This window comes from Phocoena sinus, chromosome X (genome assembly GCF_008692025.1).
Source record: "Phocoena sinus isolate mPhoSin1 chromosome X, mPhoSin1.pri, whole genome shotgun sequence".
NCBI lineage: Eukaryota > Metazoa > Chordata > Mammalia > Artiodactyla > Phocoenidae > Phocoena > Phocoena sinus.
In genome coordinates, this window is record NC_045784.1 from 92,825,405 (window position 1) to 92,847,609 (window position 22,205).

Sequence of the window (22,205 nt, forward strand, 5' to 3'; positions counted from 1 at the left end):
AATATCATTCAAATATAATAGGATCATCGTAAAAGATGCAAGAGATATTTCATGAAAATGGTTCTGAGAAACTGTAAATAGGATATTTCCTTTGATTTATTATCTTTTGAGCTCTATTGAGGTATAATAGACAAATAGAATTGTAATATGTTTCAAATGTACAATGTGATTATTTGATATATGTATACGTGGTAAAAGGATTTTCACAATCAAGTTAACACATCCATCACCTCACATATTTTCTGCGTTTTGTGTGTGAGAACCCCTAAGTTCTACTCTATTAGCGAGTTGCAGTTATACAATACAGTATTATCGATGATAGTCACCATGTTATACATTAAATCCTCAGACCTTATTCATCTTTTTTTTCCCCAAAAGCCATATCTTCAAGCTTTAAACTTGGAAAACAAACAAGATTTCTCCAGATTGAAGTCTTTGGTTTCTTTTAATTATTTTGTAGAACCGCTCTCTTGGAGCATATTTCAAAGGACTAATTAGTTATCTTGAAAACTCAGCTATTAAAAACTACTTGGGCTGTAATATAACAACAGACAGTGATTCATATAGGGCTATAATTGTACACATGATTAGGTATCTCATCATATTTAATAAATATAATATAAAATATCTCTCCCCTTTTAATAATCGTTTTACTACGAAATGACAGCATTGGAATCATCACTACTGTACCAACTAAATGGAATTCTCTAATCTTCAAAGTGAATTTAATCAGTTTAAAGGCATGCTGGTATATGACATCAAACAGGTCTTAAAATGCCAGTGTCTTGCTCTCTTATAAAAGTAATTGTCTGTGAATCTTTAACAGTAATAAAATTAGGTCTTATTGTTGAAGGGATGCTTGGAATGGTCACCTGTTTCATCCCACAGCTTTCAGTCAGTTATGGCACATCCCCATTTAACAGATGAGGACCAACAACATTAAGTGACTTAATAAGTCACGTAGCTGATAGGTATTGGAGTGTGAACTTGCACCATGTTTGTAGTGTAATTCTTTTCACTAAACATATTCTTTTTTAGCCACCTTGTTTCCTGGAGTATATTTTTGCAATGACATATTTTTTCTATAAAATCCTGGCTGGATTACTGTGAAACAAAAGTTAACAACAAAGACTAATAATAATGTATTATTAAAACAACATGTAAAACAAAGCCAAAATAAAGTCAAAAGGGCCCACGTAACTTACTTATTCAGTAATTAATCTTTTTATGGATTACAGAAATACATCTTTATAATTCATAATACCTTAGAGCAATGCAAATCCAAGTGTGGTCAATGGACCAATGTCGAATTGCAAACTGTTTGTTACCAGTCTGCACTGGAATTAGAAGAAATAGAGAGTAAGCATTTAGAAACTTTTATAGCAGTTTGACAATGTAATTATATTTATTGAATATAATAACCAAAAGGTAGGATTGTATTTTATATGTCTTTAATTTTAGTATTTTAGTAATTTTTATTGTGTTTTATTAAAAAAATAGTCCATGATGGACCAGGAATTAAGAAAAGATTGATCGTTCATGAGAAATAATTTCAGAAGCACTTTCTTAGAGAAATATACTTGAGAATCCTAAACTTTTATTGTTGGTTATTTTCTGTGCATGATGCCAAAAGTATCTCTAACTCACTGTTAGGTTTGTTATATACAGGATTCTATCACTTGTTTGCTAGAAAAATAACCAGATACATCTCTTAAAACTGCTTCAGTACTTCTTAATATTGGTTTGTATTAAATAGGCTTGCATGGAATACCAGGAGAGAAGGGGGATCCAGGGCCTCCTGGATTTGATGTTCCAGGACCCCCTGGTGAGAGAGGCAGTCCAGGGATCCCTGGAGCACCAGGTCCTATGGGACCCCCAGGATCACCAGGGCTCCCAGGAAAAGCAGGTGCCTCTGGCTTTCCAGGTAATTTTTAAGTCTTCCCTGATTTTGGATTCAGGAAATTAAAACTAATATGACTCTGGTATATTATCCTCTTGTACTTTTCTGGATTGACACTGTCCTTTAAGAAAAAGTGTTAAATGTCTTTGATTGTAGGAAACTCACTTTGCTATTTGCATTACACTTTTTCTGTCTGAGGGCTCCAGTTATATATTGCTGTGTAACAAATGACCCCAAAATTTAATGATTTAAATCAACCTTTTAATTTTGCTCAAGGTTTGCGGGTCAGGAATTAAGGGATGGCTTGCCAGGGTTGTTTATCTCTGATCCACACGGCATCAGCTGGAGTGGTTGGTGTTGAAGTATCTACTTCTCTGACACCTGAGTGTTCATTGGCCTCTTCACATGGTATCTCATTATCCACAGAGGTACTTCGTGTTATGTTAGTATCAGGGTAGCTGCTCTCCTTCCAGGGCAGCTGACTTCCAAAAGAGAGAATCCCCAAAACTGAAAGTGAGTGTACTAAGAGCCACAGATGGAAGCTGCAAGACTTCTTATGATCTAGCATTGGGAGTCATACAGTGTCACTTAGTCAAGGGTAAGGCACAGAGTCATCCCAAATTCAAGGGGAGAAGGCTGCTCTAGGCTGTGTATACTAGGAAGTGTGGTTCATTTGGGGACCATCTTTAGAGACTAACTACCACAATGATATAGGCAGTAGTGGTCACTAAGGTTACAATAGTTGGAAAGGGGTGAAACTTAGTGCCTTCCCTCCAAGTTTCAATAGTTTTCCAGTTGACATCTTTAAACTTATCTTTTATCTTTCCAAGGTCAAGGAAAGGTAAAAGATACTTATCGATATTCTTAAAAGGTGCCAAAGGTGAAATGGGTATGATGGGACCTCCAGGCCCAACAGGACCTTTGGGAATTCCTGGCAGGAGTGGTGTTCCTGGTCTCAAAGGTAACATTCAGGGTTTGGTGACAGATGCATGAAAGAAAGAAAATTAAATATTTTACTTTATGTCAATATAGAATATTTTTATTTGACTGCTTTAAAATGAGCAATGCTTACTTGTATTTTGTTTCTTGTATTTTCATGACATTTAAATAGGTACTGTTTTAAGTTTGGTGGTATGCTTAGCTTGAATACTATGAAGCATGGTAAGTGCTTAGCTCAAAATAACAGAATAAAAAAAAAACAGAATATAGGGATTAAATTTTTACTTTTTACAGTCTTTGTAATTGTCCAAGAATCCCAGAAGAGAGATTTTTATTTGAGTGTAAAAGTGTGTGTGAACTCGAGTTATTTATAGACAGTAAATAAGGTGCCTAAGTGTTTTGGGTGGTCAGTGGCCTACCCAACTATGTAACATATGAATAATCTTTATATATGCATTAATCCTGGATGGATAAATCTGATCTGTTGTATCTTCCCCACACATGTTGTGTTTAGGTGATGATGGTTTGCAGGGTCAGCCAGGACTTCCTGGCCCTGCAGGAGAGAAAGGTAGTAAAGGAGAGCCTGGCCTTCCAGGCCTTCCTGGACCAATGGATCCAGATCTGCTGGGCTCAAAAGGAGAGAAAGGGGACCCTGGCCTACCAGGTGAGTGAATGCATTTATTTATTAATGTGTTTCTGCTATATATGAATTTTAATTTTTAATAGCATGGAAAATGACTTGTAATCCAGGGCTCACCAACAAAAGGCAGTTAGGTGCATCAAATTTTGGTAATGAAAATTAATTTTCACTGATCAACTTTTGTTTGAGTATTTTCTTTGTAGTTTATCTGTCACAAACTATGAGGTTTTAAAATAGACAGTCACTTTCAGGCCTTCCAGAAAATAGTATATAGGATGTGGTCAAGAGAAAAAAGATCTATAGCCAGAATTACTTGGAAAACAGATTTCAGTGTTTGGAAAATTTGCTGGTCCTTTAAACTTTTTCGCCTTGAAACCAGATGAGGATGAGTGGTACTTTGTTGCCCTGCAGTGTTTTGATATCCACATCATGCTTGACTTTTAAGTACAGTTCATTGTTATTCTACCCTGGAAGAATAAACAAGTATTGGACTTTGAACAGCCAAGCTCAGCTCTGGGGGAGGTCGCTGAAAGTAGGTCTAGGGAATGACTGTGTTGTTACAGTTATTTTATTAGAAGCAAATAAGGTATGAAGTGTAACAGGTTTTTAACATTTAAAATTCCTTTTTTCTTTTTATAAAAGTATAATATATTCATAACAAAGCACCGGAAAATATGAATAAGCACAGATCAATAAATAAAACACAATCCAATCTATATAGAATAGTCTTTCAAACAACATGGAACTTTAAAAACTATCTATGTTTATTTGCAGATCATAGTAAAGTTTGTGACTCTTTCTGTGTTGTAACCATTACTACTGTCAGTCCGCGTGTGAGTGTGTGTGCTGGTGTGTGTGTACACATGTTATAAGCTTCCCTATGAGCAGGACCTTGTGGGATTTCTCCTCTAAAAAGAGTGTTAAGGCATTACTGTATACAATCATGAAAGAAGCAAAGCCACCTAATTTTTATTCTTGTTAAAATGAGATACCTTTCTTGACTTACTTCTTTCAAGGCTTCTCTTCTCTTTCCATTATGCCTTCTGCAAAACAGAGGCAGTAAACTGTATTTGCCTGTGATATAGGGTTATTAAAGATAGTTATAGAATCTAAGAGATAGCTTAGAGATAATCCTCCCCAATTCCTTCATTTTACAGTGTAAGAAACCGAGGCCCAAAGAGGAAAGTGACTTAATTATTGAGTGCTCTGCAATTCTTAATGGTAGCTAAATAAAAAGGTGGGGGATTTTAGTGAGTCCAGTGCTGTTGGTTCATACTATATCAGAATATCACTGTATTTCATTCATATTTCAGAGTTTGGTTAGCTTGCTTCACCAAATTTATTTAATGATATCAGCCTAACTTGTCTTTCTTATACTCATCCTTGGAAGGTATTCCTGGAGTTGCAGGGCCAAAAGGTTATCAGGGTTTGCCTGGAGACCCAGGGCAACCTGGACTGAGTGGACAGCCTGGATTACCAGGACCATCGGGTAAGTATGATAAACCACCTGTAGCAATTGGGTGGTTGATCCTGAACCCTGGAACAAAGTAATTATGTATTTATCATGTGTGATGATGTTTTGAATCTGGTCATGGCAATATGCTTGGGTAGCTACTGAGATACGGAACTCTCCTTAACAAAAATGTTGCCATTTGGCCCAAGTGTCAACAGACAAGATTTGTAGAATATTTTGCTTTGCTCAGTTTCTTCTTTTTGTGGCATCAGTGTGTATGCAAAATCAGAAGTACATCCAAGTAAGGTGCTGTGTTTTATTTATATACATTGCAGCATATGTAAATAAGACAGGTTATCTGGTAGGAGCCTGAAGAATTCACCCTTCTCAGTTCTCTGTCTTCAGATAAGTCAATCATTAAACCATGTAAAACAGATGGCTGCCAATTCTATATTTAAAAGTTTCTAGGGATAAAAATTTCACAGTCTACCTTGGTAATGTGTTATAGCATTAATCACTCTTACAGTCAACATGGATTTGTTTTTCTTATTTCTAATAAAACTCTTTCTTGCTGCTTCTTAAGCCATTTTCTTTTAGTTGGGCCCCTAAGGAATAAAGAGTAGCTCATCTCCATCTTTGTAGGAGCCCTTTAGGTCAGTTATTCTGTTCTGGACTCTGTACTGCATTACCTTGATGTAGTAGGAAGGAGAAATTATCTCCTTTTCTATCCTTCACATATTTTGCATTTTCTTCCCCAAGCTAGAAGACAGTGTGAAAGAAAAAATAAAAGAAAATAATATTTAAGGCAATATTGTGGTCCTTGGAAAATACCTGGGTGACACCACAGAGCTCAAGTATCTAAGCTCTGGGAAGAATGTGTAAGCACAACAGCCATGACTGTTGTGGGGAGATAGTCCAGTACTTCTCCATCAACTCTTATCTATCCCTGGCCTAATGTGCTGAGGGTGTATCATGATAGGTTACCACTTTCCTCTTCTGGTCTCACATGATCAGGCTCTACATGGGAATGCCACTTCTGAATCTTTTAAAAAGAGTCCCTTTATATTGGATTTACCTGTGATAAATATAGTAAGGTACTTACTTATACACAAACAACAAATAAGATTTCAGGTGATTGGAATAGTTTTAGGGCAAGAAACAAGGTGTCTTGGTGAAAGTTTTGCATTTTTAAAATAAATTTGTATTAGGAAACCTCTGTTACCATGATTATATTGTAATGTGTTCCTAAAGAGATTTCTTAGGTAACTCTTACCTGTTTTATGCTGAGTTAGATCTGTGGAACTTAATCATATGTTAAGATTTCATCCATTCAATCTCATGCTTGCATTTTAATTACAACCCATACCAGGAAACCAGGAAACCTTAATATTGCTGAGTTGTCTTAATTTTACCAATTTGACTTTTGTAGGTCCCAAGGGTAACCCTGGTCTCCCTGGGAAGCCAGGACTTACAGGACCTCCTGGACTTAAAGGAAACATAGGCGATATGGGTTTTCCAGGTGAGTGATGAAAATTTCCCAAATATTTAGTGCCATTAATGGAAGATGGTTCACTATCTTTGTTATTAGAAATGAGACTGGTGTTGATAGAGTCAAACAGAGACAATATCTAAGGCAGTCAGTGGGTAGAGCTCTCTCATTACCCGAATATTTGAAATGCGAATTAAGAGACAGAGCTTTGGAAAGAATTCACAAACTTACATTGTTTTCTCCAGCATACCCTTTCACTTAAACTTCCTTGAAAAATAGGCTTTTATATAATCCTGGTTGTAAAGCTCATTATTATATATATCAGAATTTGCAGAATTCTTTTTAAAAGTCCTTTTGTTTGGTCATGTGCATCATATATATCCCACAAACAATATTTTGTAAAAGACTGCATATTACATGTTTCTAACAGGCCCCCAGGGTGCAAAAGGGTCTCCTGGACCTCCTGGAGTTCCTGGACAGTCTGGATCCCCGGGATTACCTGGACAGAAAGGAGAAAAAGGTGATCCTGGTATTTCAGGCATTGGTCTTCCAGGTCTTCCTGGCCCAAAGGTAATCCTCCTCAGGTATATGCCTGAGCAGATATGATTTTTCTTTAACATTGTACTCGTTCCTAATTCTTACTTAAACAAACTATAGAATGACATGGTATAGTCTGGGCAAGAAGTTCATTCCTTCTCTTTTCTCCTATATTGTAAGGAGATATATTTTAGGTTTGCAGACAGTCCAAAAAAAGGGGGGGAAATCTTTCTGATTTCTTTATTTTCCCTCTATCTTACTCTTTGAGCATGTTTCAGTAACCCAAAAGCATATTTCTGCCTAGTTTGGGTTTTTTTTTTTTCCTTTTTAGTGATGGAGTTGTTGGTCTTTGTCCTAATATTATTATTAACTAATTTGAAGAGGCTTATAGGCAAAGTAACTTATAAAATTAATGAAGGTGCAGTAGTATTCTTAACTGCATATCTGAGGTGGTTCTCTGAAAACAGTTTTACATATCTCTCTCTGTCCCTAGTCAGTGTGAAAACTTTGGTGGTATTTCTCAAGCAATCAAATCTAGAACTTGTTTAAGAATCACTGGACTCACAAATGTTTGATAACTGCTTAATTCCATGTAAAAAGGTAGTAATTGCTACTGATTTGCAGAAGTATTTTATGACTAGCAGAGAGCTATCCATTGACTAATATATATGTTGCAAGTATTTTCTCCCAGTGAATTGTTTGTCTTATAACGATGTTTAATCATTCAGTTACAACACAAAATCTGAGAGTATTAGAAAAGGAATTGTGTTGCTCAACTTCCATGAAAGTTCCCACTGAGATAAGAATTTATTGAATAACATTTTAAAGATAATTTCTTTTTAATAGTATACAAAAAGACTGTATTTATTTTCTTTCTTTTTTTGGCTGCATCAGGTCTTAGTTGTGGCATGCGGGATCTTTTATTTGTTGCAGCACGCAGGCTCTTCGTTGGGGTACGCAGGCTTCTCTCTAGTTGTGGTGCGCGGACTCCAGGGCACGTGGGCTCTGTAGTTTGTGGCACACAGCCTCTCTCATTGAGGCACGCAAGCTCTGTAGTTGTGGCACATGGGCTTAGTTGCCCTGCGGCATGTGGGACCTTAGTTCCCCAACCAGGGATCGAACCCGTGTCCCCTGCATTGTAAGGCGGATTCTTTACCACTGGACCACCAGGGAAGTCCCCAAAAAGAATATCTTTTGATTGCCCAGTCCATCAACTTATTTTAAGAAGTAATCAAGAGAAATTTCTGCATATTAATTGTGGATTAACAGTATAAAGTTTATTGAAATGAATCTTAATTTTTTTCTATTTAAATTTTATCAGTAATACATGAACACATATTTTACTAAAAATAATAATACAGACATATCAAGGGCAAAAGTGAAAATCTCCTTTATAACACGTCTTCTTTATTCCATTCCCTTCCCCATAGAATACACTGTTAATAGTTGGTGTGTAAATTTGAATCCCTTGCAACATATTCTCTTTCTCTTTCTCTCTCTCTTTCTCTCAATACACACACACACACACACACACACACACACACACGCACACACATATATACACACAGAATTTTGTTTTTTCTATACTTTGTGCATATGTAGAATCATAGAATACACACTATTCTGTATGTTACCTTATCACTTATGCCTTTTAATATTTCTTCTTTCAGTATATCTTAATCAGTTTTCTTCCTCAGTGTACATCATTGTTAATGGCTGCATGATATCCTACTTCTGTTGCAATTCATATCATAATGAACATTCTTACACATATCTGTGGAAACATGTACAATTATTTATACTGTAGAGATTCTTAAAAGTGAAATTGCTGGGTCAAAAGATATGTGCATTTCAATTTTTGTCTTTTTAAGTTTTTATATTAATAGTAACAAATTAGATTGATTTTAAAAATCAACCAGCACACCGTAGTGTATACAGAAGTAGAAATATAATGTTGTACACATGAAACTTTTATGTATAATGGTATAAATCAATAAAAATAAAATCAACCAGTATGAAATGATGTAAAATGAGAACTCTTCTTTCCACACATTTACATACTCCAAATCCACAGTTCTTCCCCAAGGTAACCATGTTTAGTAGTTCCTCATGTATTTGTACAGAAAAGGCTTTTTACGCATATATATGTTTGTATATATGATAGGTATTTCATCAATTTTAAGACTCAGTTTTGTACAATTCAAAATCTCTGATATTGAGGTGCATCTTACAATGGGAAACATCTTACGATGATAATTAGAAGCATTTTTCCCTCAGTTATTGATGCATGGAATGATGTGGCATCTTTGAATGGAAGTTATATTTTTATTTATATGCATGATATCATATTAAATACTATATATCTGCTCTGGACCTAGTGGTCATAGTTTGTAGATCTTAGCATACTTTCTTTATCAGCTTATAAATGTACACCTCATTCTTTTTCATAATTATAAAGTATTTTCTGTTTAGGTTAGCCATAAATAATTTAACCTATTATTAGTACTGAAGTTGTTTCTATATTTTCATGATTACAAACATATGTTGCACTGAAATTCTTATCCATATCTACATAAATATCTTAAGATTATTTGGTAGGGCTTCCCTGGTGGCGCAGTGGTTGAGAGTCCGCCTGCCGATGCAGGGGACACGGGTTCGTGCCCCGGTCCGGGAAGATCCCACATGCCGCGGAGCGGCTGGGCCCGTGAGCCACACCTACTGAGCCTGCGCGTCTGGAGCCTGTGCTCCGCAACAAGAAAGGCCGCGATAGTGAGAGGCCTGCGCACCGTGATGAAGAGTGGCCCCCCGCTTGCCACGACTAAAGAAAGCCCTCGCACAGAAACGAAGACCCAACCCAGCAAAAATTAATTAATTAATAAAAAGCTCCATTAAAAAGCTCTCTCAAGTCCAAAAAAAAAAAAAAAAAAAAAAAGATTATTTGGTAAATATTGCCATAGAATAAATTCTGAATAGATTTGCTGGAATCCAGCATACATATGCCTTTTTGTTTTTTACATCTTTATTGGAGTATAATTGCTTTACAATGGTGTGTTAGTTTCTGTTTTATAACAAAGTGAATCAGTTATACATATACATATATCCCCATATCTCCTCCCTCTTGCATCTCCCTCCCACCCTCCCTATCCCAGCCCTCTAGGTGGTCACAAAGCACCAAACTGATCTCCCTACGCTATGCGGCTACTTCCCACTAGCTATCTATTTTATCTTCGGTAGTATATGTAAGTCCATGCCACTCTCTCACTTCGTCCCAGCTTACCCTTCCCCCTCCCCGTGTCCTCAAGTCCATTCTCTACATCAGCGTCTTTATTCCTGTCCTGCCCCTAGGTTCTTCACATCCATTTTTTTTTTTAGATTCTGTATATATGTGTTAGCATACAGTATTTGTTTTCTCTTTCTGACTTACTTCACTCTGTATGACAGACTCTAGGTCCATCCACCTCACTACAAATAACTCAATTTCATTTCTTTTTATGGCTGAGTAATATTGCATTGTATATATGTGCCACATCTTCTTTATCCATTCATCTGTCGATGGACACTTAGGGTTGCTTCCATGTCCTGGCTATTGTAAATAGAGCTTCAGTGAGCATTGTGGTACATAACTCTTTTTGAATTATGGTTTTCTCGGGGTATATGCCCAGTAGTGGAATTCCTGGGTCGTATGGTAGTTCTATTTTTAGATTTTTGAGGAACCTCCATACTTTTCTCCCTAGTGGCTGTATCAATTTACATTCCCACCAACAGTGCAAGAGGGTTCCCTTTTCTGCACACCCTCTCCAGCATTTATTGTTTGTAGATTTTTTGATGATGGCCATTCTAACTGGTGTGAGTTGATGCCTCGTTGTCGTTTTGATTTGCATTTCTCTAATGATTAGTGATGTTGAGCATCCTTTCATGTGTTTGTTGGCAATCTGTATATCTTCTTTGGAGAAATGTCTGTTTAGGTCTTCTGCCCATTCTTGGATTGGGTTGTTTGTTTTTTTGATATTGAGCTGCATGAGCTGCTTATAAATTTTGGAGATTAATCCTTTGTCAGTTGCTTCATTTGCAAGTATTTTCTCCCATTCTGAGGGTTGTCTTTTCGTCTTCTTTATGTTTTCCTTTGCTGTGCAAAAGCTTTGCAGCTTCATTAGGTCCCATTTATTTATCTTTGTTTTTATTTCCATTTCTCTAGGAGGTGGGTCAAAGAGGATCTTGCTGTGATTTATGTCATAGAGTGTTCTGCCTATGTTTTCCTCTAAGAGTTTTATGGTGTCTGGCCTTACATTTAGGTCTTTAATCCATTTTGAGTTTATTTTTGTGTATGGTGTTAGGGAGTGTTCTAATTTCATTCTTTTACATGTAGCTGTCCAGTTTTCCCAGCACCACTTATTGAAGAGGCTGTATTTTCTCCATTGTATATTCTTGCCTTCCTGGGATAAACCCCACTTGATCATGTTGTATGATCCTTTTAAGGTACTGTTGGATTCTCTTTGCTAGTATTTTGTTGAGGATTTTTGCATCTATGTCGATCAGTGATATTGGCTTGTAGTTTTCTTTCTTTGTGACATCTTGGTCTGGTTTTGGTATCAGGGTGATGGTGGCCTCGTAGAGTGAGTTTGGGAGTGTTCCTCCCCCTGCTATCTTTTGGAAGAGTGTGAGAAGGATAGCTGTTGGCTCTTCTCTAAATGTTTGATAGAATTTGCCTGTGAAGCCATCTGGTCCTGGGCTTTTGTTGGTTGGGAGATTTTTAATCACAGTCTCAATTTCAGTGCCTGTGACTGGTCTGTTTATATTTTCTATTTCTTCCTGGTTCAGTCTCGGAAAGTTGTGCTTTTCTAAGAATTTGTCCATTTCTTCCAGGTTGTCCATTTTATTGGCATATAGTTGCTTGTAGTAATCTCTCATGATCCTTTATATTTCTGCAGTATCAGTTGTGACTTCTCCTTTTTCATTTCTAATGCTATTTTTTTTAAAGGATCTTTTTTTTTTTAGATGTTGGGGGTAGGAATTAATTAATTAATTTTTGCTGTGTTGGGTCTTCATTTCTGTGCGAGGGCTTCCTCTAGTTGTGGCAAGCAGGGGCCACTCTTTATTGCAGTGCGCGGGCCTCTCACTATCACGGCCTCTCTTGTCACGGAGCACAGGCTCCAGACGCGCAGGCTCAGTAGTTGTGGCTTATGAGCCTAGTTGCTCTGCGGCATGTGGGATCTTCCCAGACCAGGGCTCAAACCCGTGTCCCCTGCATTAGCAGGCAGATTCTCAACCACTGCGCCACCAGGGAAGCCCTCTAATACTATTAATTTGAGTCTTCTCCCTTTTTGTCTTCATGAGACTGGCTAATGGCTTATCAATTTTGCTTATCTTCTCAAAGAGCCAGCATTTAGTTTTATTGATCTTTGCTATTGTTCCCTTCATTTCTTTTTCATTTATTTCTGATCTGATCTTTATGATTTCTTTCCTGCTGCTAACTTTGGGGTTTTTTTGTTCTTCTTTCTTTAATTGCTTTAGGTGTAAGATTAGGTTGTTTATTTGAGGTTTTTCTTGTTTCTTGAGGTGGGATTGTATTGCTATAAACTTCCCTCTTAGAACTGCTTTTGCTGTATCCCTTAGGTTTTGGGTCATCGTGTTTTCATTGTCATTTGTTTCTTGGTGTTTTTTTATTTCGTGTTTGATTTCTTCAGTGATCTCTTGGTTATTTAGTAGTGTAAGGTTTAGCCTCCATGTGTTTGTATTTTTAACAGATTTTCTTCTGTAATTGATATCTAGTCTCAATGCGTTGTGGTTGGAAAACATACTTGATATGATTTCAATTTTCTTAAATTTACCAAGGCTTGATTTGTGACCCAAGATATGACCTATTCTGGAGAATGTTCCATGGGCACTTGAGAAGAAAGTGAATTCTGTTGTTTTGGGATGGAATGTCCTATAAATATCAATGAAGTCCATCTTCTTTAATGTATCATTTAAAGCTTGTGTTTCCTTATTTATTTTCATGTTGGATGGTCTGTCCATTGGTGAAAGTGGGGTGTTAAAGTCTCCTACTATGATTGTGTTACTGTCGATTTTCCTTTTTATGGCTGTTAGCATTTGCCTTACATATTGAGGTGCTCCTATGTTGGGTGCATAAATATTTACAATTGTTACATCTTCTTCATGGATTGATCCCCTGATCATTATGTAGTGTCCTTCTTTGTCTCTTGTAATAGTCTTTATCTTCAAGTCTATTTTGTCTGATATGAGAATTGCTACTCCAGCTTTCTTTTGATTTCCATTTGCATGGAATATCTTTTTCCATCCCCTCACTTTCAGTCTGTATGTGTCCGTAGGTCTGAAGTGGGTCTCCTGTAGACAGCATATATACAGGTCTTGTTTTTGTATCCATTCAGCCAGTCTATGTATTTTGTTTGGAGCATTTAATCCATTTGCATTTAAGGTAATTATCAATATGTATGTTCCTGTTACTGTTTTCTTAGCTGTTTTGCTTTTGTTATTGTAGGTCTTTTCCTCCTTTTGTGTTTCCTGCCTAAAAAATTCCTTTAGCATTTGTTGTAAAGCTGGTTTGGTGGTGATGAATTCTCTCAGCTTTTGCTTGTCTGTAAATGTTTTAATTTCTCTGTCGAATCTGAATGAGATCCTGGCTGGGTAGAGTCATCTTGGTTGTAGGTTTTTCCCTTTCGTCACTTTAAATATGTCCAGCCAGTCCCTTCTGGCTTGCAGAGTTTCTGCTGAAAGATCAGCTGTTAACCTTATGGGGATTCCCTTGTGTGTTATTTGTTGTTTTTCCCTTGCTGCTTTTAATATGTTTTCTTTGTATTTAATTTTTGATAGTTTGATTAATATGTGTCTTGGCATGTTTTCCTTGGATTTAGCCTGTATGGGACTCTCTGGACTTCCTGGACTTGACTGATTATTTCCTTTCCCATATTAGGGAAGTTTTCAACTATAATCTCTTCAAATATTTTCTCAGTCACCTTTTTTTTCTCTTCTTCTTCTGGGACCCCTATAATTCGAATATTGGTGCGTTTAACGTTGTCCCAGAGTTCTCTGAGACCGTCTGTAATTCTTTTCATTCTTTTTTCTTTATTCTGCTCTGCAGTAGTTATTTCAACTATTTATATTCCAGGTCACTTATCTGTTCTTCTGCCTCAGTTATTCTGCTATTGTTTCCTTGTAGAGAATTTTTAATTTCATTTATTGTGTTGTTCATCATTGTTTGTTTGCTCTTTAGTTCTAGGTCCTTGTTAAACGTTTCTTGTATTTTCTCCATTTTATTTCCACGATTTTAGATCATGTTTACTATCATTACTCTGAATTCTTTTTCAGGTAGACTGCCTATTTCCTCTTCATTTGTTTGGTTTGGTGGGTTTTTACCTTGCTTCTTCATCTGCTGTGTGTTTCTCTGTCTTCTCATTTTGCTTAACTTACTGTGTTTGGGGTCTCCTTTTTGCAGGCTGAAGGTTAGTAGTTCCCATTGTTTTTGGTATCTGCCCCCAGTGGCTAAGGTTGTTTCAGTGGGTTGTGTAGGCTTCCTGGTGAAGGGGACTTGCGCCTGTGTTCTGGTGGGTGAGCCTGGATCTTGTCTTTCTGATGGGCAGGTCCGTGTCTGGTGGTGTGTTTTGCGGTGTCTGTGACCTTATTATGATTTTAGGCAGCCTCTCCGCTAATGAGCGGGGTTGTGTTCCTGTCTTGCTAGTTGTTTGGCACAGGGTGTCCAGCACTGTAGCTTGCTGGTCATTGAGTGTACCTGGGTCTTAGTGTTCAGATGGACATCTCTGGGAGAGCTTTCACCGTTTGATATCACGTGGAGCTGGAGGTGTCTGGTGGACCAAAGTCCTGAACTCACCTCTCCCGCCTCAGAGCCACAGGCCTGACACCCAGCCGGAGCACCAAGACCCTGTCGGCCACACGGCTCAGAAGAAAAGGGAGAAAAAAAGAAAGAAAGAATGAAAAAATAAAATAAAGTTATTAAAATAATAAATAATTATTAAAAATACAAACAATTAAAAAGTAATAAAACAAAACAAACAAACAAAAAAAACCGGACAGACAGAACCCTAGGAAAAATGGTAAAAGCAAAACTCTACAGACAACCTCACCCAAAGAAGCATGCACATACACACTCACAAAAAGAGAAAAAGGAAAAAAATATATATATCATTGTTCCCAAAGTCCACCGCCTCAATTTTGGGATGATTTGTTGTCTATTCAGGTATTCCACAGATGCAGAGTGCATCACATTGATTGTGGAGATTTAATCCGCTGCTCCTGAGGCTGCTGGGAGAAATTTCCCTTTCTATTTGTTCACACAGCTCCTGGGGTTCAGCTTTGAATTTGGCGCCACCTCTGCATGTAGGTCACCTGAGGGCATCTGTTCTTCGCTCAGACAGGACGGGCTTAAAGGAGCAGCTGATTAGGGGGCTCTGGCTCACTCAGCCCGAGGTGGGCATGGAGGGGTACGGAATGCGGGGCGAGCCTGCGGTGGCAGAGGCACACATGTCTTTGCACCAGCCTGAGGCGTGCCATTTGTTCTCCCTGGGAAGTTGTCTCTGGATCACGGGACCCTGGCAGTGGCAGGCTACACAGGCTCCTGGGAGGGGTGGTGTGGATAGTGACCTGTGCTTGCACACATGCTTCTTGGTGGCTGCAGCAGCAGCCTTAGCATTTCATACCCGTCTCTGGTATCCGCGCTGATAGCTGCGTCTCGCGCCCGTCTCTGGAGCTCGTTTAGGCGGTGCTGTGAATCCCCTCTCCTTGCACACCCCGAAACAACGGTCTCTTCCCTCTTAGGCAGGTCCAGACTTTTTCCCTGACTCCCTCCCGGCCAGTTCTGGCTCACTAGCCCCCTTCAGGCTGTCTTCACGTGGCCAACCCCAGTCCTGTCCGTGGTATCTGACCTCCGAAGCCCGAGCCTCAGCTCCCAGCCCCTACCCACCCTGGTGGGTGAGCAGACAAGCCTCCCGGGCTGGTGAGTGGTGGTCGGCACCGATCCTCTGTGTGGGAATCTCTCCACTTTGCCCTCTGCACCCCTGTTGCTGCGCTCTCCTCCGTGGCTCTGAAGCTTCCCCCTGCCATCCCCCACCTCCACCAGTGAAGGGGCTTCCTAGTGTGTGGAAACTTTTCCTCCTTCACAGCTTCCTCCCCAAGGGACAGGTCTCGTCCCTATTCTTTTTTCTCTGTTTTTCCTTTTTTCTTTTGCCCTACCCAGGTACGTGGGGAGTTTCTTCTGCCAGCGTTCAGTAGGTGTTCTGTAGGAGCTGTTCCACATGTAGATGTATTTCTGATGTATTTGTAGGGAGGAAGGTGATCTCCACGTCTTTCTCTTCTGCCATCTTGAAGGTCTTCCTCTAATTGCTGCTTTTCCTCATTTTCTCGTGGAGTGTCTAACTTTTTTTCCCTTGTTGCTTAGTCTGGTTTCCCTTGCTCACAGGGGGCCGCATGCAGAGTTCTTGCACCTGGCCCTTCAGACCAGAGTTCCTCCTGGGAAATAACTGTGCCAACACCTCAGCTCTGGGATGGTGTGCAGAAACCTGTATATTCCTTTTTAATGTTGATAGTTACTGGCAAATTTTTCTAATTAAATAGCTCTACTGCTTGATACTCCCTTGATCAGTGTAAGAAATTTTCTATTTTCTCCTCATTTTGCAACTATTAGGTATTATCAGTCTTTCTAATTTTGCCAATCTAATGGGTAAAAAGTAGCATATCATTGTTTAAATTTGAATTTTCCTGATTCCAGGTGAGATTTCTTCTATGTATATCTGCTCAGCAAATTTTCTATTCATACTCTTTGCCTCATTTTTTAGGAGGGGATTTGCTTATGTATTTCCTATTGATTTGTAAAAGTACTTTATAAACACCAAAGATGCATCCATTGTCTATTATATATGTTGCAAATAGTTTCTCCCAGTCAGTTGCTTGTCTTACTACAGTGTTTACTGTATATTTCATCAAGTAGAAGTTTAACATTTTAACATAAACGAATGTTATACTCATTCATTCATTCAAAAAATACCTATTGAGTATTTGTGATGTGCCAGGAACTATTTTAGGTGCTGGAGATAGAGTATGAGTGAAACAAATTCACTGCCTGCATGGAGTTTACATCTAGTCAGTGAACAAAATAAACAAAATAAATAAGTTTGTTAGAAGGTATTGCAAAATTAGAGTGAGGCTTGGGGATAAGAATTGCTGAGAAATGTTACATTTTTTAAAATAGGGTAGTAAGGAAAAGCTTCTCTGATAACAGTTGTTTAAGTGGCTTCATGCAGTGAGGGGGTTAGTCATTCAAAGACCCTGGCATTTCGAGAAAAATAAATGAGGCTAGTGTGAATTAAGCCAAGTATTGAGGTGAAAGTCAGTAGGAGATGAGATCAGGTTGGTAATGGAGGGTAGATTATCTAGGGCTTTATAGATTATAGTAAGGCTTATACTCCTAAGTGAAATAAGGGACAAGTGGAAGGAATAACATGATTGTACTTTAATTTTAAAAAAATCACAGCTCTCATTTTGGATATAAATCACAGAGGAGTAAGGATGAAAAGAGTGAGACCAATTATGACACTTTTTATTATTATTATTTTATTTTTATTTTTATTTATAATACAAACTAGAGATGTTGATAGCTTGGATCAGGGTGGTGGCAGTGGAAGTGATAAGAAACTGTCAGAATCTTAAGATATTTTCCAAGTCAAGTCAGCAAGATTTGTGTATGGAATACGAGAGAAAGAGAGATGTCAAGAATGACTCTAAAGTTTTTATCTGAGCAACTGCAAGAATGGAGTTGCTACATACTTAGATAGGAAAGATTTGGGGAGAAACAGATTTGGCAGGAAAGATCAGGAGCATAGTTTTCTGAATGTTATGAAGACTTCTATATCTAAGATTATAAAAAGAATCCTATATATTTTATTCCAGTATTTGCATGATTTTGTTCTTTATGTTTACATCTTTAACCCATCTGACTTTTTCTGTATGTTTTGCAAGGTGAGGAACTATATATTTTTTTCCAAATAAATTATCCAAATAACCCAAACCTATTTGTATGAGCTCCATTCTTTACTCATTGATTTGAAATTACATTTTAAAATTTTTCTAAATTTGTTTATACATATTTTTTTCTAAACTGAGTGAACTTTAACATCCATATAGTGCAACCAAAATTACCATAATAATTCATCTCTGAAACTATAATGGATGGCAGCAGAAAACCATGTTTCAACTGGCCAGTGTCCACAGTATATTCAACTCTTCAAGCAAGAGGCTAACTCTTAGTTTTTCTATGCATCCTACAAGTATATTTCAATAAGGAAATCTACACTAAATTTGGACATTTGCAGAGCTGACAAAACCAGGAAATCATGTATTTGAAGTATCCTACTCTTTCTTTCAGGTGGTATTATTTTATCTTAAAATGATGAAATATTTAAAAAATAAGATTTTACCTCTCAGTTCTGATAGGCACAGGCAGTCCTTGCTTTGTACAGTTCTGATATGCACAAATTTGTTACCACAGTTTATTTAAATAGCATCAGTCCACAACAATATGGTTCAAATTTAATTTACCATGATATGTTAGCTCTTCAATCCCTAAACCACTATGTAAATATCTCCTGTGCATCATGATCAGTGAGCAGTCATTTCACTTCTTTCAAATTCTGTCAGTGATTCATCACTGTGAATCTATTGTTCCCATAATGCATTGACAGCAAAGCATGTAGATGTGTTGCCTCTGTCTCTCATTGATAAACCAAACTGAAATTTAACAAAAATGGATACTCAAAAGAGAAAATTGACCAACAATGATGAAAGTGCAGTAAAAAAAAAGGAAAGGTGATAATACTGGAAATGAAATTTAAATCTAATGTAGATGGAGTTAGAGATGAAATAGCCAGCCAAAGGAATGTTGACACTGCCACCATTTGAGAGACTTTAGATGTGCAGCCAAGAAAGCTAGTGAATTTGAAATGATCAACATATGAACTTGACTCTCTATACATGTATAACTGACAGGAAGAGGGATTTTAGTGTTTTGAGAAAAACTTTTACAGGTCATAGAATGATCATATTTTTCCCATTGATTTTTAAAATCTCTTTACATGGTTTCATCTTGCATTTTCATTTTTATAGTCCAATACTGTTATGCAAAATGAAGAGTGCCTGCCTATATTGTAAAGGAAGAGTAGAATAAAAGTTTCAGAAGACATGATAGTATGATTGGGGGATGTCAAGCATAAGAAAAAATTCTATAATTAGTGAGCTGTTAAGAAGTAAGGATAGTGCTAAAAGGTCAGATGGTAGTTTGTCTTACAGATGACACAATTTATGAGAGAGTGTCCTTGTTAGTCAAAAAGCATAATTAATATAGTACACTGAAAACCCTGGACAGGGAATCAATAGGCAGAACTTTGAGTCCTGAGTCTGTCTACATGACCTTGTAAGTCACTTAATTCTTTTGTATTTTCACTACTTTGTCAGCAAAATAGAAAGAATTATACCTATTGCACAGAGTTATTGTGAGGCTTCAGTTAGATTTAAAAATACACTTTGTAAATTATAAAGCCCTCTATACATAATGTTTGTCTGTGAGATGAGACAGCTGGACTAGGTAGTACCTAAGATTTCTTCAACTCTTAAACTTAATGACTATTCTTTAAATGTGGCATAATATTTCTAACCTCCATTAATCCTTCTTAAAATCTAATCATACTACAGACTCAGAACAATCCCTATCATAATCCCAGATAGCTTTTTTGCTGAAATTGACAAGCAGAAAGTCTTAGAAGAAAACATGATATATCTTCAGGACCTTGGGTTAGGGTAATTATTTCTTAGATATGACACCAAAAGCACAAGCAAACAAAGAAAAAAATAAATGAATTGAACCACACTAAAATTTTGTGCTACAAATGATAGCATCAGGAAAGTGAAAGGACTACCCACAGAAAGGGAGAAAATATTTGCAAATTATATATCAGATAAGAGATTTATATCCAGAATATATTTTAAAAACTCTTATAATTCAATAAGAAAGCAAATAGACCAATTTTTAAATGGGCAAAGTCAATTGGGCCTAACAGACCTATACAGAACATTCCAACCCACAACAGCAGAGTATCTATTTTTTCAAGTGCACAAGAAACATTCTTCAGAATAGAGCATATGTTAGGCCACAAAATAAGTCTTGATAAATTTTAAAAGATTGGAACCATACAAACTATCTTTTCCAGTTACAATAAAATGTAAACAGCAAAAGGAAAGCTGGAAAATTCACAAATATGTAGAAATTAAAGAACATACTCTTAACAACCAGTGGGACAAAGATGAGGACACAAGGGATATTAGAAGATATCTTGAGACAAGTGGAAAAGAAAACACAACATACCAAAACTTATAGGATCCAGCAAAAGCAATGCTAAGAGGGAAATTTATTGTAAATGCTTGCATTAAAGAAGAAAGATCCTAAGTCAACAATTTACCTTCATACCTTCAGGAACTAGAAAAAGAAGAACAAACTCAACCCAAAGCTGGCAGAAGGAAGGAAATAATAAAGATTAAAACAGCAATAAATACAGTAGAGATTAAAAATAATAGAGAAAATCAGTAAAACCAAGAGTTGGTTCTTTTGAAAAGATGAACAAAATTGAAAAACCTTTAGCTAGGTTGGCTAAGAGAAAAAGAGAGAAGACTCAAATTTCTAAAATTAGAAATGAAAGAGGGTGCATCACCACCAATTTTACAGAAATAAAAAGGATTATGAGGGTACTATGAACAAGTGTACAACAACAAATTGGTTAACTTTGAAATGGACAAATTCCTAAAACACAAAATTTACCAAGACTGAATCGTAAAGAATAGATTTTCTGAATAGACTTATAGCAACTAAGGTAGTATCTTCCTTGGGTGGTAAAGGATACCATAGGGTTCATTATTTTATAAACTTACTTCATATTATTTTTCTCTAAGTTCATCGCCTTTTCTCTAAGTTCATCACCTTACACATACTCATTGAATCCCATGTACCGTGTTTTGGCCTGCTCAGGCAGCTTTGAGCCTTTATTTATCAATTTGTCCCTGTTAGCCTAAAATTTCACTACCTGGGAGAGGAAAGTAGCATGCAAACTTGAAGATCTTATTTTATACTCCCTTTCCTATATCATTTAGTAAAATGTTAAATAAGAGTATCTCTGCATCCACTCTTTAAATCCCTATTGTTAATATTTCCTAACTAAAGAAGAACCTATATATGGCTTGGTTCATGGTGTCTTTAATCTCCAAATATAAATTGAACTGTAAAAAAATTTAATAATTATGTGAGAACCACAACTTCCAACTGATTGGACTACTATTGCAATACTCTTCTTGCCATAAAACAGGGTATGGTTTTTACCCTTTCTCACCAAATATTTTCAACTCATTGTCCTGTGTTATTTTTTTTTCTACTGGCAGTGCTTCTTCAATTTTACAGTGGAGCACAATAGCAGTGTTAGCTTTTTCACCAACTTTGATGTCTTCTATTCTGTATATTGAGGTCAGCCTGATATTTTATTCCAGGTCTTAGGTTATAGCATGGAATGGAAGCGAGATTCTATTATTAAGAGATAGTAGAGAATGGCTATGATCCAAATACTCTTAGGTAACCAATTCGGATTTTAACAGCAAAATAGGTATCAACTTGACTCCTATTTCTACGTGGAGTGCCTGTTATACAGCACAGTGACCTTGAAAGCAGTTCTAGTTTCAGGCTTGTTAAAAGGCATTTTAGTCTTACAGTGTTACTGTATTTGTTAGGTAGTTTCACAATGTTAAATTTGACTCATTAGGGATGATATATTCCATTTTCAGTTATATCAAATCTCCCAAAAAATAAAAGTCTAGAACCAGACAGCTTCATTGGTGAGTTCTATCAAACATTTAAAGAAGAATTAACACCAATCCTTCTCAAATTCTCCCAAAAAAATAGAAGAGAAAGGAATACTTCAAAATTCATTTTATGAGGTGAGCATTACCCTGATACCAAAACCAGACGAGGATGCCACAAGAAGAGAAAATTACAGGCAATATCACTGATAAACACAGATGAAAAAATCTTCAATAAAATATTAGCAAACCAAACTCAAATACATTAAAAGGATCATACACCATGATCAAGAGGAATTTTCCAGAGGTGCACGGATGGCTTAACATCTGCAAATCAAACAATATTATACACCACATTAGCAAAATGAAGGGTAAAAATCATATGATC

The 22,205-nt window shown here is 37.0% G+C and overlaps 1 protein-coding gene across 5 annotated transcripts in view; it reads left to right on the forward strand.

Annotated features, from left to right (window-relative positions):
- The window catches only part of COL4A5 (collagen type IV alpha 5 chain), a 228,983-nt gene that overhangs the window by 171,533 nt on the left and 35,245 nt on the right, over nt 1-22,205 (forward strand). For all 5 annotated transcript variants that reach the window (XM_032620467.1, XM_032620469.1, XM_032620470.1 and 2 more), the window contains exons 31-36: nt 1,757-1,924; nt 2,772-2,861; nt 3,354-3,503; nt 4,870-4,968; nt 6,362-6,451; nt 6,852-6,991. In XM_032620467.1, coding sequence (XP_032476358.1) covers nt 1,757-1,924; nt 2,772-2,861; nt 3,354-3,503; nt 4,870-4,968; nt 6,362-6,451; nt 6,852-6,991 — 737 coding nt within the window. The remainder of the gene's footprint in view (nt 1-1,756; nt 1,925-2,771; nt 2,862-3,353; nt 3,504-4,869; nt 4,969-6,361; nt 6,452-6,851; nt 6,992-22,205) is intronic.